General features: G+C 43.5%; 3 protein-coding genes across 4 annotated transcripts; 1 reads left to right on the top strand and 2 right to left on the bottom strand.

Moving 5' to 3' along the window:
* Positions 1-1,779: 1,779 nt before the first annotated feature.
* On the top strand, positions 1,780-25,434 carry LOC115396841 (adaptin ear-binding coat-associated protein 1-like). Of its 2 annotated transcripts, XR_003932404.1 has the most exons (9): positions 1,780-1,958; positions 2,891-2,991; positions 3,835-3,939; positions 4,039-4,120; positions 4,217-4,325; positions 5,066-5,213; positions 5,903-6,267; positions 17,085-17,092; positions 25,425-25,434. XR_003932404.1 is itself a non-coding variant. In XM_030102901.1 (7 exons), exons 1-7 carry the CDS (start codon positions 1,858-1,860, stop codon positions 6,025-6,027), a joined length of 771 nt encoding a protein of 256 aa, XP_029958761.1. In that variant the 5' UTR covers positions 1,780-1,857; the 3' UTR covers positions 6,028-7,463. The 2 variants fall into 2 exon arrangements, 1 of the variants encoding a protein (XP_029958761.1); XM_030102901.1 differs by lacking the exons at positions 17,085-17,092; positions 25,425-25,434 and having other exon boundaries at positions 5,903-7,463.
* On the bottom strand, positions 7,516-11,170 carry mfap5 (microfibril associated protein 5). The gene is made up of 7 exons (XM_030102902.1): positions 11,084-11,170; positions 10,018-10,092; positions 9,874-9,906; positions 9,712-9,747; positions 9,510-9,597; positions 8,215-8,288; positions 7,516-8,130 (listed from the first exon to the last, which is right to left on the bottom strand). Exons 2-7 carry the CDS (start codon positions 10,058-10,060, stop codon positions 8,018-8,020), a joined length of 387 nt encoding a protein of 128 aa, XP_029958762.1. The 5' UTR covers positions 10,061-10,092; positions 11,084-11,170; the 3' UTR covers positions 7,516-8,017.
* Positions 16,567-21,928, bottom strand: sbk3 (SH3 domain binding kinase family, member 3). Its single transcript, XM_030102900.1, has 4 exons — positions 21,609-21,928; positions 19,477-19,624; positions 18,795-18,997; positions 16,567-17,707 (listed from the first exon to the last, which is right to left on the bottom strand). Exons 1-4 carry the CDS (start codon positions 21,612-21,614, stop codon positions 16,943-16,945), a joined length of 1,122 nt encoding a protein of 373 aa, XP_029958760.1. The 5' UTR covers positions 21,615-21,928; the 3' UTR covers positions 16,567-16,942.
* Positions 25,435-27,083: the final 1,649 nt, after the last annotated feature.

The following is a 27,083-nucleotide window of genomic DNA, read 5'->3' as shown; positions in this document are numbered from 1 at the left end:
AGTTAAGTTTCTGAATGGGACACAAATACTCACACCCAAAGCTTCTGAGCAAGCCTCTTGATCCCAATCAGCTCTCTGAAATGAGTGATGTGGCTGCACCACAGCATCCTAGAAATAGGACTGGTCAATGTAGAAAAAAAAAAAAGGAAATTTCCCCAAGGGGATTAATGAAGTATGATTTGTTTGGTTTAGTTATACAAACCCTCTATTGTAGACATTACACTGGATAAGTGCTAAACAATGGTAAATCTTTGCAAAGTATCTATTTAGCAGTGGCCAGGCATGATGTTAATACGATCAGAGATTGCGCTGCACATTGGTAATGAGTGCTGTGCTGGTTGAGGATGACTGTGGACAAAACCGCTGTGAGAAATACGAGGCAACGCAGTCCTCTGAAACCATAAAGTCATTGCTTCCGTTATAGGTTTGCATGCTTTCAATGCCTTATATTCTGTTTCGATAACTGTTATGATTAAGTTTCACATAGGCCTATATATTGATGCACTGACCTTCTTTTTAACAGTAATAAAATAAAGAAGGGGTAGAAATGTCCACTGTTTGAGCAGTGAGTTCCAGAATCTTTGAAGTGCAGATATTCAACATTTCACAGCTGTGCCACTCTGCCTCATATAGCTGATTCAAATGTTGGTAATGACACCGGTAAATCACTATATGAGAATCAAATGAGCAGATCATGGTCTTGTAGAAACACAGTAACAAACACTGCACAGAAAGATTCCTTCTGTGGTTTAGTAAAGTCCTCCTTCATTTATATTCACCATTAGAGCGTGCTTACAGTCAAATCACAGCCATGCTGATATTCAGTACAACAGCACTCCCTCTGGTGCAATACTGTTTAAATGGTGTGCAAATCATCTGACATTCATTTCAATCCAATATCAAACAATGCTACAAGATATTTTAATTTAATAACATGTAGAGCCAAAACGCTCTGCACATGAGCAAATATTCTGTGTTAAAAACAAACGAAAAAAAGGAACATGTTCACCTAAAATAATAATACATTTCAAAGTTTAAACACAATACAGTATTGCTTTGTTAACCATCCACGCTAAACTAATCATCCATCCATCCATCCAGCCTGCTGGGGGTACTGATGGGATTGGTCTTCCACAGCATTCCATTCCATTGGTCTTCTACATCATTTTTGTGGAAATGAAACAATAATATTGCAGGAAATTAATCATTTATGACGACTCCTCATAGTGAATGTAGCAATACAGAGATTGCTGCATTGTATAGTTTTTCTAGTAGTTAATCATTTGTTCTGTTTCAGAAAATATTTTAAACAGTTTGTTATATATTGAAAATAAAATGAAGTCATTATTTAATGCTAAGAATCATGTAAACAAAGATTCAAAATTTTATTTTGAAACTAAGGGTTCAAGCTTTGATCTTGAGTTTAAACCAAAACACAACTGCATTCAAAATTCAAAGCAACAAAGTGTGTGAAAAGTATAGTGAGGCCAGAGATGGCCCTCTACGTGTCTGTGATATAAAATAAACTGTATTTTCAGAGGTTCCTGACATGTAGTGCAGATTGATATTAAAACATTGATATTTATTTCCATAATTTCTAGTGTTAAATGTTTACATTACAGTGACTGTTTTTAGATAACAAATATTTTTAAAGTATTTGTATTTTATTTATTTATCGTCAACGGCGAATTAATGTTTTGAGTTGCGCTCGCGCACCGAGCATTACGGTGACGTAGGCTGCCCCGGTGGTGCGCGCTCGCGCACCGAGCATTACGGTGACGCAGCCTGTTACCGTCTCGCGGACACTCACCGTCACCGCCGCCTCCACCGGCGTACTCTCACCGAGTAAAAGTCAAGATGGCGACTGAGGGTCAGTTCGAGTACGAATCGATCCTCTGCGTCAAACCCGAAGTCAACGTTTACCGAATCCCTCCGAGAGCATCTAACCGGGCCATCAGGTGAGGGGGAGGGCAGGGCGCCGGGGCTTCTCACCCTGCGTCCGGGAGCGGCAGCCGCGAGGAGCCGTTGCCCGAGTGACCGAGCCGCCGTGTTCATCCCCCGCCGCTCATGCAGCCTCGCGTAGCGGAGGACGTAGTTTGTGAGCTGGTTGTTTTTGCTGTGCTTACAAGGTCACGTAGAGAAGGGGGGGTGGGAAAGCGCCGGTTAACGGGTCGGGGTTGGTATCAGGGGGCGTACATCCCGGTGTGTCTGTCCGCCTGCGTCTGAACAACACGGCGGCCACATAAACAATGCGCACACCGCTGCAAAGTAGACGTGAATTCACAGGGAAAGCTAAGATGAGATTATCACCTCGTCCGTCCTTCTTTGGTCTTAAAGCATTATGTTGCATGGCAGAAAACATCCCTCAGCTGTGCTGCAGAGAGAGTCTTGCCCAAGGACACTTGAGCAGTGTACCCCACTTCTGCGTGTGGAAAGGCTGCCCCAAGTGAAAGACAGCTCCACTCATCAGCATCCATCACTGAAGAGAGATGTTATAAACAAGGTTGACATTGGATTGTTTACCTCATCTTTCATTGGCTTGTCCTGCTGCAGCTGCTTGTGACTGGACATTACCACAACCAAACAGTAGCCCCAGTCCCACGAGACACATGATTGGTCAACCAGTGGCCATCTGTATAGTGAGTAAGGTCGGTGATGTAATGTTTCAACCTAATGTGGTAGTGAAATTCCAGTCTGAAACCTTAGTCACGTTTCGCTGACGCAGAAAATGAGTGTGAGTGTGTGTGTGTGTATACGAATCATAACTGTAACTTTCCCGGCTCTCTCATATTGTCCTCCTTTCTCAGCATCAGTCACGATAAACCGCTGTCACCAGTCCCCCCCTAGATCACACGGTCTGTCTGTCTGTCTGTCTGTGTGTCATACATAGGGCAGCCGATTGGAAGCTGGATGCTCCTGACTGGACGGGGCGCATGCGTGTGACGGCCCGGGGCAAAGTGGCTTTCGTGAAGCTGGAAGACAAAATCTCTGGTGAGGCCAGCTCAGACAGGTCGGGCGATATTGTTTACCGCCACTGCTGTGAAATATTTCACTGTGCCGTCTCATGTCCGCCACTCGGCTCTCTTGTTACTCATCTATTCCAAGGTGACCCGCAGGACAGTTTTATGCTGACCCCGAGAGTCTGCATTAGATAGAGAGAGAGAGATAAAGATGTGTCACACAATATCTAAAATGAAACAAGGAAAAATGAAGAAAAAGTACATCATATTGTACACCTAAAACATAGGATGGAGTCATCAGATTCAACCATTCATTGTCCCTATGTGTGTATTTAGAATTTTGATAAAGCAGTTTCAGGTGCAAGAAATCCACCGATTCACCTAAAAAATTGCAATCAAAGAGTTTCGAAATTCAGGTGCACTGACTTCAAAATTCGATCACTCAATTCAGGACAGGGTCGTAAACTGAGTACCTACATGGAACTGACAGCAATTTAAGGTTATTGAACCAAAGCACAAGTGGAAGTACAGCGTTTTATGAGTACAGCAATTAAAACAACAGTTTGGCTGTGTAATGCTCTGCAAACAAAAGTAAGGAATTTAACTTTATCCTTGAAAAAAAACCAGTGGAGAGACTCAAGTAAGGAGGTGATATGAGACTATCTTCCTCACTTGCTGAGTAATTTTGCAGCCACATTTTTGGTTGCAGTGCACTTCAAGAATAGAATGTTGAAAACTGAACCTTTTTTTACTTGTCCTTTTTGGACATTTGAAAAAACCCGAATGAGTTAAATTGGTGTCTAATCCTGATCCCAAATACCTTCAGATCACTTTGGCCCTCAGATAATGAGTGGTCTTTTGTTGTGATCTGCAGGGGAGCTGTTCGCCCAGGCTCCAGTGGAAGAATACCCCGGCATCGCAGTGGAAACAGTGAGCGACTCAAGCCGTTACTTTGTGCTCCGCATTCAGGATGACAACGGTATTTAAAGTTTATTAGTGAATATTTGACAAGCTGATGCTGATGTTGCTCTGAAATTTACCCGTCTTTCCTCTGTCCGTGTTCTCAATTCTCTTAAAGGCCGCAGCGCATTCATCGGCATTGGCTTTGGAGACCGAGGCGATGCCTTTGACTTCAATGTGGCGCTTCAGGACCATTTTAAGTATACAGCTTCCAGATATTGAGTCATGAAATGTTGCCAATTATGTAGGGAAGTATTTCCCTGAGTATCTGTTGTATTTTCTTCTGTCTTTGCCAGGTGGGTGAAACAGGAAAATGAATTTAGCAAGCAGGCTCAGGCTCCGGACACCACTCCTAAACTGGACCTGGGCTTCAAAGAAGGACAGACTATCACACTTAATATCGGGGTACTCTCATATTGTTTATTTACAAGAATATATTGATTGATGCTAAAGCTTTCTAAGGAATCTTCCTCAGAAGTCATTACCTGTAATATGTCTTACATTTCTTTTGATTTAACTATTGAAAGACCCATAATTTTTGAAAAAAAAAAACACACTCTTTCCTTTTAGATTTTGACTTGTCATTGTTAAAATGAAAACCGCTCAGTGAGAGCACCATCCCTTACACTCAGTGATCATCTTGAAGGAAAACTTGAGATCACTGGCAGTGAGTCTCCTCAAAATGCCTATGTTTTGATAAATATTCTGTGTATGTGCAGAGAAATTGTGGGCACAGAAACAAGCTCGAAGCTAATCTAATTTGGGTAATTTAGAAAATGAAAAGTTGGTGCATGAAGTCATCTCTCTGTGGCTACAAACATTATGCATGACATGTTTTTCAGTTATAACACACACTCAGTAGGACTGAAAAGCAGTCCAGAAAGTCTGTAAAACCTTAATTGTGATCTTGTGTGCGTCTTCCAAGACATCAGAAGATCAGTGTGGTCAGATGCAACCTCAAGTCCTGAGAGTCATTTAAACAATAAATGACACATTTTTGCATACAGGGCAGCATGCAGTTACATTTTACTTTGGTCTGGATCAAAGAGCTTTGCCACAAGTTCCAGACTCAATGTGTTATATCTTTGGACAAACCCACGCAAGTCTACTCACAGTGTATGTTCTCCCATTTTCATTCTGTATAGCAATCCAAAAAGAAGGACAGGTCCCGTCCACAGAGCTCAGGAGGTCTCGGGCTTCTTCCACCGCCCCCCGGGGGCAAGTTAGCTCCGCCCCCCTCATCCCGATCGACTAACCACAACACACAGTCATCAGTGGGAGGAAATGACACCGGTGAGTAATTATGATCCTGCAGGAGAGGTCAAGCACACAATCATGTTGAGTTTTTTTTAATACTCCAGTAGAATGTTGAATTAGAACGTGAATTCAGCAGAAGAAATAATTTTATTAGTTCACCTTAAACCTAATTGTCAACAGTAGTTTTTTGTAAGTACATCATGTCCTGTCGACTTATTTCCCCGTTCAGCCCGTGGTTTGTTCTTTTCGAGAGCAGCTGTTTCACTTATAGAGATGCATGAACTACAGCCTGGCTTGGCTTCCGCGAGGTCTCACAGAATGAAAGTTCCTGTCAATGGTCTGTATGAAGCAGATGAAAGTTTGTATTCATTCGTCCCCCACCGGGGTCTGTTTCCAGTAGAGCTCCTGTATCCACAGGTTTTATAGTGGAAGTGGTGAGTGCAGTGTTATGTTGACCTACTGGCCATAAAGTGTCGTGCCTTTTCAATGTGTCCCTTGTGGGTTGTAGCTAGCCACGCACGCCGTTTCTGCTTTCACGCGCTTGGATTAGGAGTTGCCGCTCTCTGAAGTTTCTGCAGTCGCCTGAATACTGAATTGGTTTTCAAATAATTGAAATACATTCATGCCTTGTTTGGAATTCACAATAATCTGTTGACTGATTAGTGACAAATGTTCCCTGTTTTTGTTTCTTAATTCAAACTCCTGTTTTGATTTGTGTCTTCCAGGATGTTTACTCGACCTGGACTCCAGCAACTCCAACTCAGTGGCTCCATCCAACCCCACCTCCACCTCCGCCTCCACAGCCAGCTCAGACCTGTGGGGTGACTTCGATTCCGTGTCTTCGAAGTGAGGAGACACTCGCCCGGCTCTCCTTCCTCCTTTCGCTCTCTAAATTTATGCAGCTCTTCTTACGACTTTGTGTTTTTTCCTGCGAGCGGGTCCTGTATCTTTCCCTGCCAAGCAGGGTGACCCTCCCACTGTTTAATTCCTCCTGGTTTTTTTGTTCAGACCTCACATCAGTCTTAAAAAAGGCACATTCGTAAACACTAGTTATCTCTACCTACCCGGCATTCCTGTCCCCCTCATTCATGTTTCAATTCCGGCTTTTGCCTTTTTCTTCCTTCTTTGAGCTCATTTCTCTCTTAGAATATACATATTAGATGGCAGCAGGGGAGGCATAATCTAATCAACATCTAAAGATCCAGTCTGATGCTAATATATAAATGAATGAAGTTTATGTACAGAGAATATTTATTTTAAATGTGTACACATAAATATCGTCGGTGGTTTGTAATTATCGTCATCGTTGTCGTTATTTTTATGTACCGTAGCTTATTTTTCTGAAAGTCTCCAGAAGTGGGACTTGACTATATGCACTGACTGACAGTCGAGCCTGTCAATGTAGTTAGTTTGGAAGTCTTATGTCGGGATCGTTCAATATGAGATTCAAATGATCGCAACGTTTACCACAAAATGCTTTTTACTTGAAAGAACAGTGATTTACAGAGCAGGCGCCACTCGGCCCTGCAGCTGTCGAACACATATCCCGCCGGGACGGGTCACAGGAGCCGCGCACGTCGCCGTGACTGTAAAGTCAAGACACGTGGAGGTAGGAATGTTGCGACGGAGAGGGTGTCGGCGGAAGAAAAAGAGGCAGCAAGTGCTTTTTATCTTTGCCTCGGGGGGGAAAAGAGAGATGATTTAGTCCATGTTATGTCATCTCCACTCAACACAGCTGTTCAAGCTGCGACTGGTGAGTCACTGAGGTCACGACCTCCCTCCTCCTCAATGAATAGGTCTGTGTTTCTGCATTTGTATGGTCAGTCTGGGGGGGGGGGAGCTTAATCTCCTTAATTCTTTGTGAGAACGGTGATCAAACACAGCATGTTGCACTGTACGATTGAGTTTTACTGTGAACTTCGATTCCATGTGAAGATGTGACGTTATTAATGGTATCCGAACGCGGTGTGAGAGAAACAAGCTCGTCTTGTGTTCGACGCAGTGTTTAGTTGTGAATTTGTCTTGTACCGAGAGCCGGATTATGTTGTACTGATATCTAATGCACATGTGCTGTGACAAATGTGCACTGGCGAGATGGGTTTTGACTGGAGCACACAGAGATGGTGTTTAGCGTAAACCCCTAACAGTATTCGTCAGTGTTTGTTCATTGTCCAGATTATATACATTTCTCCCAAAATGTTACACGTTATTCAAAATGCAAATGTGTATGGAAGCTAATATGCAAAAGAAAAATACAAAGAAAATTATCAAAAACTTGAAGTTTCATTGTCTTTTTTTTTTTCTTGAAACACAGCAAAGAAACAACTCGACTCCACAACAAAGTCAGTTGCATTTTATTGAATACAATAGTGCACATTAATACTGGATTACCAAGGGGTACTTCACAACCCACAACAGAGTGGTTCTTTCTCGTCTTTCTTTTACAATGAAATGACTCAGTGCTGCTATAAGCCCGTGACTACAGTACCTTAAACGGATCGTGAACCACGGAGGTCACGATCTGTGTCCAACAACATATGAACAAAAAGAGCGCACCTTCGATAATTCACACACAATTAAAAGAGAAATACATAAACGTAGATATGACTCAGCACCATTGTGTGTGTGTATGTGTGTGTATGTGTGTGTATGTGTGTGTATGTGTGTGTGTGTGTGTGTGTGTGTGTGTGTGTGTGTGAGACAGAGAGAGAGACAGGTACTCCCAGGTGTAGAGCATTGGATTTATGGTGTTATGAGCTGTTTTTATTGCGCCGCCCCCGGGTTCCCTCTCTGAGGGGGCACCGTCCTCACAGGTGGTCACGTCGCCGCGCCGGGCAACATCAGGCCTTGTTTTCCCAGGTTTTGGGGTTACCACGGCGACTGCGACAGCGTTTCCTATAGGTTGACCTCTCGATGCGTCTCGGCCAGCCGGACAACTCCCTGCATAGCTCGGCTGTTATGAGCACAAGGCGAAGATTTATTGAAACGTCGGTTCACACAACGCGCTGAGCTGACTTATTAATGCAGAACGCCCCACCTTTCAGATACTCGTCTTGTTGGCACACGGTCCGCACGCAGATCTCGTTGTTGATCACATAGACACGAGGGAGGCTGTGTTAGCAACAGGACATATTTCAACATTAACAGAGCTGTCTGACGGAAATAAAACTATGCAGAATCTCATGAGTGACTGTTCATCCATTTAAGCCTCTTTCTCACTGAGCTGAGACAGCCTGTGACTAGTTAGAGAACACAGAATGGTGATTAAACAACACATTTTTTTCATTTAGAACATTTTTTAGCATGAGATCGTGACACAATTTGTCATGACCATATAAATATGGAATCGTCAGTCCTTCAGCGCAGCAGTCATGAAAATACAGTTGAGCAAGGTTGGGGTTTGTTACAAATACGAGACTGCATTATGATGAAGCAATTTACAGATGCCTGATCAGTATTTATTGTATTGATATACGTACATACTCTTTAAAATTGATTTTTATCCCGCTTTTGCAACTATAACAGCTTTCATTATTCTCGGGAGGTTTTCTACAGGAGTTCCTAAACTGCTCTGTGTGCCGGTGCTCTGTCATGTTGGAATAAAAATAAGACCTTCCCCAAAACTCCCCACAAAATTGGAAGCCCAACATTGTCCAAAATGTCTTGCTAAGTGCTTTTTTTTTCTTCTTTTTCTTACAAATATGAAATGGCATTTGACTGAATCACCAAAATTCAGTAATTAAGAGACGTGGCAGTATACTTTTTTCCCCGTGTAGTGTGAGTTGTTTGAAGCTCGAGCGACACGACTGAAAGGCCTCGCAACTCACGCAAGGAAATCACTCAGTCTTGTAAAAGTTTCCAGATATTTTGGAAACCCCTTCATAAGCTGAGTTTGTCAAAGTTCGGCGGGATGTGAGCTTAACTGCTTCATCCCAGTTTGAGTTGACCCTGAAAGTGAATGAAGCAGAGTGTGTTGAGCAGGGCGCTGCACAGCGGTGGAGGGGTTCGCTTTGTTTGCCTCCCACCGTCCAGATCATGCTCTTCAGGTTCAGTGGTGATTCTGCTTGTGCGTGATTGTTTTTCTCAGTGGTGGTTTGTTTCCTGTCTGAAGTCTATCCTGCTTTTTGCATAGAGTCAACTGGTAAAAGCTTCAGCCCCCTGCAACAACTACAGAAGATGGGCGTTACTGTTTTTGCTTTGTTTACATAGTGATTCTGAGTTTGTGTGATCATCAAGAAGCAGAGCGGTCTGCCTGTTATGTAAGCGCACCACCAAGACGTTCCCATTATCCGGACTGAGTGCCAGATTATAACACCCTCTCTATGAGATCACCTGTAGAGACAAATACCACCAATGCATCTCTTCATGGGCCTGTGAACCGAGTACATCCTGGTGCAAGGATACATCTCCTCCCTGCAGTCTGCAGGAACCAGACACACATGTCATTTTAAAGCCGTGTAAATCACAACAAGGTGAAGTACACCAAAAGCTCTGAAATGTTATTAAAAGTTATTTCCGATCTGGAGTCGCTCACCCTCTGGTAAGGTGCTCCCAGGTGGCACGGTGCTCTCTGGAAACAAGAAAAGAAAAACATGATCAGACCGGAGAAACATTCTGACCCGTGTCAGTGACTCACAGACTGACAAATGTCACTCGTCCTGATCAAAAGTGTGACTTATGAGGAGGAGAGCTTTACCAGTCTGCTGGGTTTGGGCTACAGCTGTGAGCGCTGTGGAACAGAAACCACATGAGGGGAGTGTTTCGCAGCATAAAAACAAACACACAGCGACTCAACCGTAATTAAACAGGATGATTTGTGTGTTCTGTTTGGCAGCGTTACCATGGAAACTGCAGAGGAGCAGGACCACTGGGAGGCTGCCCATTGCTTCAACTTGTAAGAGGTGAGCTTTACGAGCTGGAGGAAACCGAAGAGGAAAAGAGTCAGGATGATTTCACAGAGTGGAACTGCTCAATATCCTCGCTATGATTTTTTAATGCTGTTTATGTTTCCTCTAATCCCCATGCACATAAATGCTCCCAACCTTCCAGGTCACTGTAATGTTTTCCTTCCAGTTTTGCTTCAGCTAAAAACACACATGTGCGGCGCGGTGCGTGGACCTGGATCTGGCTGTCATCGTTATAAAAGAGAGCCTGATGTCATTTTCCGACGTTTATTTACTCTAGTATTTATTGGACTGCTTGTAAACACCTAGATAAAGTAGCAGTGAAGCAACTAAAGCAAACACCTCACCTCTGACCATTTGTTTTTCTTCCTTGCCTGACTCCCTTGATCCCCCTCTTCCTCTTCCCCCTTCCCTCCCTCCTCTCCCGCCCTGCATCATTCCTCTTGTGATGTGTCAGTGCAACTTTGGAGTCCAAGATGTGAGTTCTCTCCAAAGAATGTGTTTTTTTGTGCCCTTTTCGAGCAGCCCTCCACCCCTCCTCTGTTACAGTCGCACATTCTTTCCCTGTTTTCAGAGCATAAATCACCGCTTTCCGACTGTACAACCATCACGAGCCAAATGTAAGCATGGTGCTTTTGTCACAACTTTTCTGCAGAGATTTTTCCCCACAATCAAACATTTGCAATTACTGGATTAAAAGCTCCCCATTGTCCTGGTTCGGCTGGGAGCTTTTTGCTCGTCAGTGCTCAATGTTTTTCCACTGCTTGTACTTGCTGATTCCTAAGATCAACCACACATGATCTAACTTTACAGGGTAGTTTCAGAGGTGAATCCATCAACGAGCAAAGTAATCTCCCACATCTCATGTTTATGTCTAATCATTAGGACTCGTCCTTCCATTACTGTCGTTTGATATGTGTCGTCTGCAGATGTTCCTGTGTGGATTTCCAATGAGATGTGTGAAAATCAGGTGAAAAAGAAGCATAATTAACTCGTACTCACAACTTTTGCTGTCGTCCACAACTGCTTTAGTTTTATGAATCTTGTGTCCTCTCTTCTTTCCCCTTCTTCCCCCGCCTGCACCCTCCTCCTCGTCTTTGTCTTCATCCTCCTCCTCCTCCTCCTCCTCCTCTGTGTTCTACTTTTCATCCCAGTGTTCATGCTTTTCTTTTTTTCTTTTTTTTAATGTGTGAGTCTATAAAAGCTATGGAATTCATGCACATACTGGTACCTTTCTGAGACTTGGCTCACCTTCCAAATGTTGGAAAAGTTGCAAAAGATAGAGAACCTAAATCAGAGCGCGTTTGCTTTGAACACTCTTCATTGCTCTGTAAGGCAATCTTCATTTGTTTCTGGGCTCTGATTGCCTCAAAGTGAGGATCCCACACTTATTTATGACTCTGTGATGATTCTCTGGCATGACAAGTTATAGAAACATAAAATATCTAAAACCCTTCAAACCTTCGCACATAGAGAAACAGTGTCTTCACCTGTTTCACTGTTTCGTCCCTGTTAAACACAGATACAACAAACAGCAAGTAAATGCTTTTAAAATGAGATAAATATCTGGTTTAGTATCTAATTTTGTTGTTTTAATGCTTTCCAATACCTTCACTATTTAAAAGTATAAAAAGTATCATGTACACTCAGGGAAAACTACTCAAAGTATCAGTTAATTTTAAGTACATTTGATTGCATTGACAGTAGTATACATTCCCTTTACCTCTATAAAGCATGTGGGTTTAAAGCTCATTCCTTATAACAATAAAAGGTTCAACAATTACATTATAGCAATTTATTTTCTAAACAAATTATTTGAAGCAGGAAAAAAAACAAGTAGGTAGAAATTGTATTTGAATACGAGTGAAACTTCAAACTACCACAATGTACTATTCAATTAGTGTAATGTGAGTATTTACAATGAGTTACTTTCACTCCTAATTTACAACAATCAGTTCGCACACTTACGGTACTTGTTGCATTACCCCGATCCACCAGCAGGTGGCGCTTTGTTCACAGGAGACGATGGCTTGGCTTTCACTTGGCCTCCTGCTGCTTGAGGGGATCAGTGGGAGACGCTGAGGTCACAAACCAGTGGAGTTGAACTGAGGTCTGGCTTCGCTTTGCTCTTACTCAAGTCTGATGTGAGTTAAAAAGAAGTTATTATTATTTTCAGAGCTTTAAAAAGTTCCACCAGGCCAGGCAGCAAAGAAAGACTCTCCGTATTTACATGTGTATGTGTCAATTTACAAAATTTAAATCCTTTAGGCCATCACAGGTTTTCCTTGTTTTTTTTTACCTACTATCTCAGCGAAAAAGAGGATTTAGCATTTCTTTGTTTGATAGAAAAAGTTTGAAAATATAATTGCAATTAATAGTTTACTGCTAAACTACCAAACGTGGGGGGGTTGATGCACCTCGACTGACTACGACTGTTTGATTTACTGTCGTCTTGGTTTCCAGTGAAACGCAATAGGTTAACGTTTAATCTGACTCAGCATAATCCTGGGTTGCATGCTGTACCCCAGGTGTATTTTATTTCTGCAGATGAATTTTGCAGTGCTTGTTTACATTTTGGAGACTGTTAACTGAAGTTCATCAGCTTAAGAAGACGAGACACGCTACATCTGCATGTGAGGAGGGCCTGTCACTGCCATGTGATTATTTATAAAGCTGTTTATGCTTTCGTGTAAGTCTGTCAGAAGTTTTGCACCATTACTCCCTTCATATTCTCTCAAAAAAACCAGATCCTGAGAAGGCACCTGATCCTCGATAAGCCCCAGGTACGTGCACTCTGTCGTCAGCCAGCCCTTTCACCTTTGATGTCTTCTGACTCTATTTATGGTATAATATTAAAAATAGATTTTGGCACAATTACTTGTAAAATGAACTTAGTCCAGCACATCTGTTAAAGGCATTTTAGATTTTATGCACAGAAGTATAAGGGTCTCGACTGCATTCATTTGGTGATATATTTAATTTATTACATCGCATTTACTGCGCGCATCCCAGTTTTTTAATGATCTGTTTACAAGCTTTGAAAATTCCAAGTGATTATCTGTGCGGAGATGAAAGTGAGCATCGAGGCTGCAGTTCAGTTCCGGCCTTTTCGTGTCGGAGTCTCTTTAAGCTGAAAACACACTGTTCGTCGGGACTGTCAAGGCCGCTTCGGGGGGGGGGGGAAACTTGACTCTGCATCGGCTTCCACAGACTAATATAAATATTGCTGCACATACCGCGTTGATCCAAACAACAAAACTCTCTCTGGCTGTCCCCCAGTGGACGGTCCAGCCCGTTCAAGAGGGAGGGAGACACTCATCATCCCCTTGACATATCGGGGCTACATGGGATCTAGGGTGTGTTTGTGTGTGTGTGTGTGTGTGTGTGGGGTGGCCCTAACAAGGTCGACTGGGCGAGGCCGATGACAGTTTGACAGATGGTGGCAGTGTAAGCAAAATAGAGGAGCAGAGTAGCCAAGAAAGACTATCAATCCTGTGAACACATCAACCTGCCACTCCGCTCACGCTGCCCCGGTGTGAGGAGGGAGATGGGCTCAGAGGGACGGCGAGGAAGACCGAGGACGAAGACAGAGACGGGTGGGGGGTGGGGGGGGGGGGCACTGGAGTCAGGTGGCAGCGGGAGCCAGGAAGCAACCAGAATGGTTAAGGAAGGCATTCCAGATAATAAACACATGATAATCTCTCCAGTTGTTTATTAGTTAAATGGCATTGCATGAGGCATGTCAGCTCTGCAATGCGTTCTCTCTCACTGACCTCCTGTTTACCCCCCCCCTGCGTATTCCTCCCCTTAATATCTGTGCATTTCAACCATCTGCTACATATTTCATGGCTCTTTCCACTTGCAGTGCATTAAACACAACTGGACAGCCACCGGACTTCTCCGTTTGCAGGCCGCCGTTCATGACACATTATAGAGTAGATCCAGTGTTGCTCATCAGGGCTTCCTGCTGTGTGAACGTGATAATTTAGTGCTCTTCTGGCCAGTCCGGATCATTGCTCTGAATGCTGTGAAGGTAATTAAAGTCAATGGACCTTAACAAGTAGCCAGGTGACAGGGAAAGATGCAGGCGCAAGAAATATTAAGCCACGATGACCCCAGTGTTTGGCTTCAATGCAAGGATACATTTCATACTTTTGGCTCCACGAATTCTTTATATGCAACAGTCCGGCCATCAATCTGTCTCTCGTGTCAGTATCTGCTTTTTGCAGCTATCGCTGTCATGCCATGTGACATCCATTATCAGATATAAATCTAAATATCTGTTCCTTCCGGCTTTTTTTCAGCAAATTTCCTCTGTATCCTGAGGTTTGTTGGGCTCAAAGCATTTGATAACATCAAGAATGAACTCTGAACGCCACAAACTAGAAGATCTGCTACCACGTATAACATGTAAAATCAGATGTTGTTTTAAAAAGTGAAGTGTGAGCGTGTCGTGTGTGGAAAAGTATTGTTTTGAACCTTTATCGGTCATGTGACCACATTATGTAACTTCCTGATTTCCTCACATTTCTTCCATTTGTAAGCTGACGGGAATAACAATAGTACAGTTATATTACAGTGTGCCATTCATAGGGATATGTCTGGTCTGAGTAGATTTTGTACAATTTGTGATATAATGATGAATCTTTGTGACTCTTCCACTTTAAACTTTCACACCAACTTGTCTGTGGTTTGTCCTTTTACTAAATACTAAGTACTATATGACCACATGTATTGCGTTGTTAGAATGTTGGACTTCCTGCCACAATTTAAAGGAAACAGCAATAAAATGTCTCTACTTTTTGGTTTCTCTATGAGGGGATGAATCTTTTTCTCTCATAAAGCAGGTGTGTCATCAATTGAAAAATGCACACATCAATCTTTCTAAACTGAGCTTTAGATTGTTACCACTGGACTCTGTCCAGAGCCAGCAGTCCATCTGTCCACATGTCCTTGTTTCTCCTGTTTTCATCATCTCTGCTGTCTGTTCTCCCACAACGCCGGCAGATTTGCACCTCGGCCATCATCTCTGTGCTGGCAGTCCATTGTCTCTGTGGTCAGCGCCATGTGTTTCTGTTTGTCAGCTCCCCACCTGAGTGTCACATGAGCCTTTATCCTCGGCTTCACAGAAAACAGCAGGTCCCAAATGTCTATTCTTAAATGAGATATCAGTTGTTTAATGTAAACAGAGTGAACCGTAAGACGCAGCAGTTCTTGATTTATGATCGTGATGACCTGAGAAGAAAGAGGTTAAGAGATCAAAGGACCACAGCAGCGAAGAGTGCAGAAAGTCGACGTGGCCACGGACGCACGAAATGAAAGCGGGGGATAAAGCTGAAGTGGGATGACAGGAGAAAGGAAAAAGTAATCTGCACAGGGGTCAGAGATAAAAAGAGAGCAGAGATGAGGGACTTTGTAAGCCAGATGGGTCACAGTGTCCCATCAGATTGTGCTGTTACAGGCCTGTGGGCGCCAAGGCAGCCTGACTTTTGCATTTGGAGGCCTGCGGAGTGCAGATAGTCGGTGGAAGGTGATGATGTGCATGGTGTGTAAATAGATGGACCTGGGGTCTATTTTTAAGTTCCTCTGGAGTGGACCTTAGCAGGGGTGAGCACAGGCCCTACTGACAGACACACACACACACACACACACACACACACTGCACATTAGCAGCTTGCTACCAGTGGGGATCCTCTCCAAACTGAAAATGTGATGTGCACACTGCAATGTGAAAGTCAAGACTGATTTTTTAATGTGCTTGCAAAGCTACAACGATTATGCAGTTGAACGCGATGTGTGGAAAAGTACATTTCTATTCTCTCAATTGAGCGGTGCTAAGCTCTTTTAAGACATCCGCATCAGTAAATGGTGACAAGGGAACAAAGCGGCTATTAGCAATGTCACAGGACTCATTTAAGGGTACTCCAACAGGAATGCAGGCGATTTTTCAACTAGGAAATGTTCTATGTGACAGATATAGGACAACTCCGAACCCAGAGTGGAGGTCAGCCTGCCACATGTGTGACTCTCACATGAGGCCTGATTTACTGTCGACAGCTCAATCAATTGTGCTCGCTGGACAATACCGCCAAGGACAGGCAGGTCATTTCAGCTCTAAAATCATTTCCCCCCCTTGATGCAGGTGTTACATGCAGGATAAGCATCGCTCAATCTTGGAAAAAGATCACACTGGTGTCACTATCAGGCTGTATTGTTGGGGCCATATTTAGATGTGCCTTTGCTGTTCCGCCGCACCTGTTGCAACTCGACGTCAAAGATGTTGCTCATTTGCATAGATGAACTCTCCTGGGATCTGTTATAAGAGCCTCTGATCTTTTGTCTGCAAACACCATTTTTTTAAAAAATAAATTCCAACAAAAACAATGATACATTTTGATTTAATTGCAAAAGGAAACAAAAATATCCGTGACAATCAAACATTTAATGTACACTTATGAGCTTAAAATGACTGCAGTGAGTAGAAGTGGAGGGTAAATATCATCTTCTCATTACAGCAAAGCAACTTTTTTCTCAACAATACTTGAAGCAGGATATAGCAACACAATCAAGACCTCCCAATATAAAATAACATCGATCCTAACTACAATACATCCAGCTCATATTCTATTCATCCTTACAGTGGTTAGTATTTTTGATTATACAGTAATCCCAATACAATAGTTTTCTTTTTCATTCTTCAAAAAAACACACAAACACAAAGATATATACAACAAAGGAAGTGATACCTTTAGAACAGATATTTAAAAAATCTTTATGTGAAAAGTTCAGCACCTTAAACGATTTTTTTCCCTGTAATATCTACAGAAATATGACCTACTAAAAATGTTTTGTAGAGACAGTTTATCTCTCCCCTCTGCCTTCCCGGAGCAGCTCCTCTTCCATCCCTCCCCTCTCTCTGATGCTTCTCGCTTCCTTTGCTGCCTCCTCTGCTTTCTTCTTCTCCTCCCTCTCCGTCTCCACCAGCCACGGCCCCCCCAGGTAGCTCAGGATGTCCTCCGGGCTTCCTCTGAGTTTGGGTTCAGGATGGAGCAGCTCTTTCAACAGAGTCATGGCAAGCGAGCTGAGGCCCTCAAACTGTGAGGGAGGTGGGTTTCCTCTTTGGTTCTCCGCTTTGGTTCTGTCTCTCCTCTCGCCATCCTCCCCCTTCGCCTCCTTCTCAGCCTCTCGGTCGAACCACTCTTTGAACCTGCGGTAGCCGCGGTCGTCGTGGGTGCTCTCCTCCCAGGGGAAGCAGCACGTCAGCAGGCAGTAGGTGAGCACCCCGAGGCCCCAGCTGTCGATACTGGTCTCCACTGTGATCCAGATGTCCTCCATCTCGTCCTCAGTCCCCTCGCTGATCCTCCTCTCCATCTCCTGCTCGGCCTTCTTGGCCGGTTCCACTTCGGGGGTGCAGAAGGGCGACTCGTACCAAACGGCTCGGACGGTGGTGCCGACGGCCCGGGCCAGGCCGAAATCGCCCAGTTTGACCCAGCGGCAGGAGCTGTCGCACAGGAAGATGTTCTCGGGTTTGATGTCGCGGTGGACGAAGCCCAGGGAGTGCAGGTGCGTGACGGCGCCGCTCAGCTGGGCCATCACCCTCTGGACGCCGTGCTCGTCGACCCCGGCCTGAAACACAGGAACGATCTGTAACAACCACAGTTTCTCAATCGCTCAGAGTTAGTTTGACTTGTAAAAAAATAAAATCGAATCTGGTTAGTACATCACATTACTGGCGTGAAGTCAGGGAAGTTTGTGTCGCCATAACTGTTAGTGACGCTGTTGGAAAACCCTGCTTTACTTCATGTTCTCCCACTTGATTCATCAAGAGCAGGGCGCCCTTACTCTTATCAGCACGCTATTATGTTACTGGCAGGGGCCTCAGCACAGAAGTGGGTGGGTTGCTCGGTGCTGTCGAGCACGTCTCAGGTTTTTGCTGACAGGAACGGGAGCTCGAAAGATTCCGATCAGCAGGAAAATGCTCTCGGAGAAAGCTGGGCGGTACAGATGCATTGGAAATAATTGATCAGGATATCATTCTAAATGTAAACCTAAACGATTTTATCACTTTAGAAACAAATAAGTTCATGTTCTTTTTGGAAACAAAAGCATTTTAGGTGAAAATTACATTAGAAAGCTTTGATTATTATAACAAGTGACTGCGGTCTATCAGCAGTAGACCAGATTAGATTCCGTGCTTTCTCTATGCATGCTGTCAGTTGTCCAGGTAGGAGGCGTCTCAAAGCAATTAATTAAATCAGGTCAACTCGGTCATATGTTTTGGAATATGTTTCCCCTATCAGCCGTTATGAAATGCTGCTCCCTCGAGAAATCAGCCAACCGAGTCAAAGGAACTTCAGCGGGGGCCAAACAGATTACAAAACTTACAACTCCAGCTGACCTGTGTGGGAAGATGAACCTTCCATCTCGTGAAATGATATTGCACCCCACTGACTGTTTTTCACATCGTACAATATTATGCAACGGCTCCAACGGTTGTGCAAAAAGCCTCACACTTTGAAAAGCAATGTTCGAGCAAAATGCATCCAAAAGCATCTCTTGCATTGTGATGATGATAAAAACACAATCTAAAAACTAAGTGCTGTTATGAGTGTTATTTCATGTTTGTTGCAGATTAGTCAGACATAAATGGCTTTTCTGCAAACCAGCCACACATCAAAACGGCTGCATCGCGCCACACATCAGCCAAACTGACCTCTGACACTATAACACTGTACAGGTCGCCATAGAGACCGGCCTGCTGGGCAAACACATAGTAGGTCGGAGTAGAGAAGAAGATGCCGAGGGCCCGGGTCAGAGACGGATGAGTGCAGTAGGACAGGGAGAGATTGTATTCGCGCAGGAAAGAGGCGAGAGTGGTGGACTTTCGAGGGAAGAACTTCAGCGCCATGGGAGTTCCTGGGTGGAATGGATCGAGGAGAAATGCGGTGAATAATACATTACCTAATCAGCTTCAGCCTGTCGTCAGCGGCGGAATGCGAGCGTTGCCAATCATTGACACCGTGAACAAATATAACTTCCCCTTTGGGAGGACTTTGTTTCACAGCTACACCCCAGTTGCGGCAACTCTATCCCAGAGAATGTAGCGAAGCACTTCATTAGCGCAACAGAAGTGCAAAAGGTTAAGTGAGCACTATGAAACGGCAACACAACATGTGTAGTTTCTTCATAAGACGGAAACCTGAGCTCGAAATCAATGTGCTGTCAAGAAGCTCTGACATCTTAAGCATTTCACATCCAGCAGCAGGAATTTAAACGTGTAATTAAAACTTAGGATAATTAATTTTGATATAAACTTCACGTATTCTGAACAATGGCTGAATTAAGACGGCAGGACACACACTGCTGTCATCTGCAACCTCGAGTCCTGTACCAACCTCGGGTCTTGTGAACGGCCAGCATGACCTTTCCGTAGGAACCTTCTCCCAGGAGCTTCACCACCTGGAAGTGTTCGGATACTTTAAGCTTGGGCATGGACTGTGCCGAAAGGAAGCAACGCTCGTCGAGTTCCTGAGTCGCTGCGGTCTGGAAATACACACACACACACACACACACACACACACACACACACACACACACACACACACACACACACACACGCACGCACGCACACACAGACAAATTATCAGTCTTGCATGATGCCTTCAGATGATTATTGGTTCAGTGACCTCCAAGGAAATTCAAGCCAAAGCCTGAGCGACGTGTTGATGCCAGTGATAGATAAGTTCAGGGAATGAACTTTGAGTTCCTGAACTCTAATGTGTTACGTGAACCTGCAACATGACAATATATTAAGAATCTGATTCTTATATATATTCTTAGCTGCAGTAGTTATTTGTTAAAATTTCCGTCTCTTGTTATTTTAGGGGAGGAAACATCATTTCTCTTACAGGATACACCTGTTGAGCGGCGCTTGCTCCATCCTGATTCCCGATAAGCGTTTGGCAGAAATGAGTGGAAAATGTTTGGTTACGCTATTGGTTTCTGCTGATCTGCCTTTATCTCCATTGACTTATAGTTGGGACGGGCTTCAGACATCAGCGCGATGTCTTATCGGGCCGATCGGACCATTTGGCGCCGTCATTCCGACCGTCGTCATTCTCTGCTTTGTGAAGTCACATACATGGTGATTTCCTTTGAAGTCAGATCCACCGCATCAGACCCCAGCAGATGAGAAAGAGTGTGAACAGCTAAGACGCGCAGCTTAACGCAAAAGATAAAGCGATCACATGACGATAACATATTTTTACTTCTGACCTTCCATATGTTACGTAACCGAGCTTAGAGAGGAATTCAATCACGTCTAATTGAATCACTCCTGTTGTTTGCCTGCAAACAATACACACATTTGTCATGCTTATATCGGGTATTGAGTTTACGGGCATGTTTACGATCAGTAAAACGTTTCAGTGCCTAAAAACTGTCAGGCAGCTGCGCCAGGTGACACTGACTGAGGTTTGAGATCATCTGAGTCACAGACAGTCACAAATTAAATCAATCTGAGGTATGCGTTGCTGTTAAACAAACATATATCTCTGATATGCTGTTAAAAATAGGAGCAAGGGTTTCAGACAGTCTGGGAGACGTGCTTAGCGAAGATATTACCAGGACAGCTGTATATTAAACAAACCTGATGATGGACTGTTTTTCATACCACGAGAGTGAAGATTGATGCTGCACCGCAGGTTGGACCCAAGTCCTGCATCTTTACGCGACACTAGAAGTGTTGAGATGTCCCAAACTGACAATAAATTTGAGGCAGTTTCCTCATTCAAGGAAATTGTAGATCTCATGTTTCTGCAGAGGAATCTTCCATATCGAAATTCTCGAAGTATCATTTGCTTTTAATACATTCTCCTACAGATTTCTGTTATCACACTGCCATCAACTGCTCTTCATTCTGCCAATACTGAAGTGAAACCAGTCTAATTTATTGGGTTCTGAAAATTTTGTGCAACTGGAGCCTCATCCAGCTCCCAGTGGTTTATTGGCTTTAATGCATTCAGCATTTACGAGTCATTTAACACGATTGTTGCATCAGAAGCATCTTGGCATTTGTCGTGTCCTTACAGCTGGAGGTGTTAATTAAGCAAGCCCCTATTTGTTAATGGCACTTGGCATTGCACTGAACGGATGTAAGATTTTAATACCAGCTCCTTCTGATGGATCTCACTTCATTTACAAACTGAAGAACCAGCCGGGTTTGAAAGCATTACAAGCTGAAAATCCTCTCAACACAAGGTCTGTCAAACGCCTGCACCCACCGAGCGGTTTTCACAATACAAAGTCATCAAGGCATTAATGCAGTGCTTGCATGTATTCTCAGAATTTAACAGCAAAAACCCACATCTGAAACGATGCATCAAGCCTCCAGCTGTCTGCACAATCTGCATTTGATTTCCTTTCTATGTTTAAAAGTGCCTTTTCAGAACATATAATGTCAATATAAATATGATTTCACTGTGCAAAAACAACTTGATGTTGAGTTTAAATAATATGCAATACTTACTGTCATCTTCTGTTCAGCTGGATGATCTCTGTTCACCTGGTCTCAGCTTTTGTCAGCATCTAATCGGAGACTTCTTGAACACTCCTAACACGCTGCAGTCGCTGGTAACTGTGGCTGCTGTTCGGTGCTCCAGATCTACTGCACGCCTGCTGCTCAGCTGAGAATCAAGCTGGAAGTCAAGAGTGTGTTTTTGCCTTTGTTCCGTGATCCCGTGCAGTTGCACTGCAGCTTTATAGAAGAGGCCAATAGATGTTTACTGGAGACCTGGATATTGAGTGTGTGCTTCTGTCCAGGACACACACACTACTTTCCCTCTCTCTTTTCCTACTCTTGTGCCAACTCTCTCTCCCCCCTCTCTCTCCCTCTCCTGTTATGCTGGCTGATATGCGTGAACCAGTTACAAGGTATTTCAAACCCCCTGTCTCCCTCCTCCTCCACTCCACTGGACAGCAGTGTTAATATTGCACCGTTTCCAGTCTGTCAGTCAGTCTGACCACATTAACCTGTCGCTCTCCTGCCTCCCTTTTCCTCAGCTGTCACTCACTTTCCGCCCGAATAAAAGCCCCCTCCTGTTCTTTCCATGTCTCTTTCTCGCCCCCTGGGTGAGCCTGAGTCGGTGAATTCCCGCTCAGTGTAGGATTCCTCTTCTAATCAACAGGTATGCAGGAATGATCGGAATAGACCAACAAGCTGTTTTCATGATCCCCGAGTCTGACTTGGATTACAGTAAAGTGCTCGACCCTTTTTTTGTTTGTTTCATGTCGATGCCCTTTCTCTCTCTGGTGCCCTTTATTTCTGACTGTCGCTGCAGGAGACATCCCAGTGCCCTGCATATCTGCATCTTTAATGTTTTCATATGTATTTTTTTTTCCATCACCCACCCCAACCCCACAGGCCATTCCTTCAATTCCACTCCCATGTCACGCACTCCATATGCATTCACCTTTGTTAAAGTTCATATTCTCATCACAGACTTGACAAAACCAACAGCTGAAGCCTTCCCTTGCAAAACAGCTTAATTCTGAGCGTCATATAGATGCCAACTCTGGCTCCTACTTAGCATCAGCTGCGGGGCTGGCGTCTTCCCAACCCTCCTATGGCTTCGACACCCTCCTCCTCTTTCTGCCCTCTCAGATATATTTCCCTTGGTGCTTCATACTACAGACCTATTATTGCCACCAGCCTGATGGCGGGGCATTATGTAACATAAACACTGGCTGCTATCACAACGGGTTCGTCTCCACTCGGGTTACTGACACCACGGCTGTGCGGCCGGTCGTCTCCGCTACGTGCCCCGGGTTTGTGCTCGCTCTGTGGGATTTTCTGACCCTGCTGTGACGACCAGCTTCGCCATCCAAACACAAAAGCATGACTCTCCAAACTTTTCTGAAAGCTGATGCCGGGAGCTGGTCCCTTTCATTCACAAGTATGGCGTAAGGAGCGCACATGTTCAAAATGTGTAACAGTATGTACGTATAGGTGATGATGTGCAGATCCCACCTCAGACGCACCACAACACACTCTCCGCAGCTTCGCTTTCACTGAGTGCGGCAAGTTATGTAATGCATGTGTTTTGTTACACTACTATATTTTTATGCGCTTTTAACTATGTAAAAGGGAAATTCTTTCCACTTGCAGCAGAGCTGGTGCTTCTTTCATCTTTTTGCTTTTGAAATATAAATATAGGGAATCCAAGAAACAATAGACTCCACATCAGCTGAAGGAAAAAAAGCAATGCTTTGATAAAGAAATCCCAGTTTTTCATTTGTTATATTTGTTAGTTAACATTATGTGCAATATGTATTTGTTTCCTATAAAGGAAACAATTTGCAGATTATTCAAGAAAAGCCTATAAAAGCTTCAAACTAAACTTTTTGCAGAAAAAAAATGATTCATGCATAACTTAATGGAATAACAATGACTGATTGGAAAGATTATATCTCTGGTTTGTTCTGGAAGCGATGCGGAAGTTGCAGAGGACAGAGATGTCTCGGTTTCCTGGGGAGTAAAGAAGATGGATGGATAGATGGATGTTTAAATATCACCATTGGCCATGTAGGATTTACGATTTATTTTACACACGAGATGAAATAAGAGTGAACAACAAATCACAGTTCAGTTGTTTTTTGACTTGATTTTACCCACAGTCCCTCTTTCTCCATTGAGGCAGTGAGGTAATGAACTGAGACACACTTAAAAGAAAACAAAAAGAAGTGGTTTTACTATGAAGATGATCCAGCAACTGTGTGAGTTTATCAAAAGTCAATCCAGTTGTTCCAGAATCAAAGGTGAAATTACAGGTAAGCATATGAGCTGCTCGCTATTGAAGATTTAAAATAAGTGAAACAAGTATCACCTTTTTTTAAAAGCAAGAATCACTTGAGGAGAAAGAGAAATCATTACAAAAGCCTTCATCAGCAGAGGTCCACGAAATACCACGAGCAACAAACTTAATTTAGTATAAATGAAGATAAAATGTGGATGTACACTCACCAGCCACTTTGTTAGGCACACCTTGCTAATACCGGGTTGGACCCCCTTTTGCCTTCAGAACTGCTTAATCCTTCGTGGCATAGATTCAACAAGGTACTGGAAACATCCCTCAGAGAGTTTGGTCCATACTGACATGATAGTTGCTGTAGATTTGTCGGCTGCACATCCATGATGCGAATCTCTCGTTCCACCACATCCCAAAGGTGCTCTGTTGGATTGAGATCTGACTGTGGAGGCCATTTGAGTACAGTGAACTCATTGTCATGTTCAAGAAACCAGTCTGAGATGATTCCAGCTTGATGACATGAAGCGTTATCCTGCTGGAAGGAGCCATCAGAAGATGGGCACACTGTGGTCATAAAGGGATGGACATGGTCAGCAACAATACTCAGGTAGGCTGTGGCGTTGCAACGATGCTCAGTTGGTACTAAGGAGCCCAAAGACTGCCAGGAAAATATCCCCCACACCATTACACCGCCTCCACCAGCCTGAACCGTTGATACAAGGCAGGATGGATCCATGCTTTCATGTTGTTGACGCCAAATTCTGACCCTACCATCCGAATCTCGCAGCAGAAATCAGACCAGGCAACATTTTTCCAATCTTCTATTGTCCAATTTCGGTGAGCCTGTGCGAATTGATGCCTCAGTTTCCTGTTCTTAGCTGACAGGAGCCACACCCGCTGTGGTCTTCTGCTGCTGTAGCTCATCTGCCTCAAGATCCCACTTGTTGTGCGTTCAGAGATGCTCTTCTGCATACCTTGCTTGTAACGAGTGGTTATTTGAGTTACTGTTGCCTTTCTATCAGCTCGAATCAGTCTGGCCATTCTTCTCCGACCTCTGGCATCAACAAGGCATTTTCCCCCCACAGGACTGACACTCACTGGATGTTTTCTCTGTTTCAGACCATTCTCCGTAAACCCTAGAGATGGCTGTGTGTTAAAAACCCCGTTGATCAGCAGTTTCTGAAAAACTCAGACCAGCCTTTCTGACACCAACAACCATGCCACATTCAAAATCACCTTTCTTCCCCATTCTGATGCTCGGTTTGAGCTGCAGCAGATCGTCTTGACCATGTCTACATGCCTAAATGCATTGATTTCTGCCATGTGATTGGCTGATTTGAAATTTGCATTAACGAACAGTTGGACAGGTGTACCTAATAAAGTGGCCGATTAGTGCATATTGTATTTTTCTCGAGTATGGTGTCACACTTGTTCTTTTTGATACATATTTAAAGTTAAATACACTAATCAAGTGAGACACTTGAAAAAAACAACTGTTAACGTGGCCTTATGGTTCCATTCATTTATCTATTAATTAGTATTCATGTTATTCTGAGAACTGTGAGTTAGAAGTGGTGTCTTGTCATACCTTAGGAAATTACAGAAATCTATGTTTAGGCACCATCCAGTCAAAAAAAAGTCTTGATTGTGAGGAAATATTACCTAAAGTTCCTCTGTGACTTAACATTGGAACAACCTGAGTGTCAAAATCCTCTTTATGCATGTTGCAATCACCAGGACTGTTTTTGTTTGCGTTCATGAGATCAGTTGAACATTGTTGTGCTACGTTAGATTCTTTAAATACATTACTCTCTGGAGAAAAGGCAAACGATGAAAGGATAGAGGGACGGATAAAAGGAGAACTTCCAGCACACATGCATGCCAGGTGTTTCTGAGTTGTTCTGATCTGGGGCTTACCGTGTATTATTTATGTTTCCACTGACTTCCAACTCTGTGTCAGGCTGTTCTGCTTTCTCTCACTTGCTGGAGGTAGTTAAAGGACGCCTCTCTGTGGACGGTGTGGGCAACTGCATATCTGAGGGGACACAGGTAGGCAACAGCTTTATGATCTGACCTTTCCCATTTTACGGGGTGTGATTTGATGAGGGGTCAACTTTCAAGTAAAGACAATAAACAAGATGTGCAACCTGCCACCTTATTGTGAAAGGGCTGTTGGTTCAAATGGGATTCTAAATTCGAGCAACTGACGTTAAAGGCATAGACTGATCATCAAACTATGGTCCAAGATGTGTGAAAGGTTGTACCTTTAAATTCTTCTGAATAAAGTTAGATCATTCTGTACTTTCAAAATTGTAGGTTGTCACCTCTGGATCAGCCTTAGCTTAGTTCACTTAACTGAATGAAGGAGTTTTTAGTGTATTTATTGGGAGGAAATGGGCATCAAAGAAAACATCACATGTAGAGTCAGTCCTGGGACCACTTTCCTCTGTATACTTTAGCCCTGGTGAATATCAATCATAGATGTAACACAAACTCCAAACTTCACTTGACAGACATACACGAAATATTTACACTCATACCTAATTTTGAGATTCAGTTTAACCAAATACAAAAGATACCCAAACTGAATTGTAGCCTTTCGTACAAATTGTATTTGATTTGTGTTCCTCGTGCATCTTGTAGTTATCATTGATTATTTTGTGGCACTTTTAGCATCTTATTGTGATGTTTTCTACTAATCTCTTGTGCTCATTTTGTCTCTTTTTATTTATTTACATTCACCTATGTCTTCTGCCTGTCTATCTATATACCTGCATGTCTGTGTCTCTACAACAACAGTCCAGTCTTGGCTTCTCTTTATTGGTTTTCAGTATATATTAACATTCACTTGAAAAAAAATTAATCTTAACTTTTAGAGCTGTATATGATCCTGCTTCACTCTGACCTGCTGAAGACATTTTCCTCCTGTGGTCTGAGGTCAATGGGTCAGAAGTGTCTCTTTAGTCCAGTGCATTCGATCTTGAACTCCAAACAAACTCCAACCACTGTACAGACTGCACTGACTCTTATAAAAAAGCATCTGAAGGCACGGCTTTAAAGAGGATCAAATGCTTTTAAGTGGACTAATGATGTAGTAGTAAGCAGGGTTGCCTCAAAGCTGTTTGATTCTGGATTTGGCCTATTTTTGATATGGAGTTTGCATGTTCTCCTTGCCTGTGTGTGTGTGTTTAGTGTAG

Source organism: Salarias fasciatus, chromosome 11 (genome assembly GCF_902148845.1).
Source record: "Salarias fasciatus chromosome 11, fSalaFa1.1, whole genome shotgun sequence".
Lineage (NCBI taxonomy): Eukaryota > Metazoa > Chordata > Actinopteri > Blenniiformes > Blenniidae > Salarias > Salarias fasciatus.
This window is presented reverse-complemented; position numbering and strand designations above follow the sequence as displayed.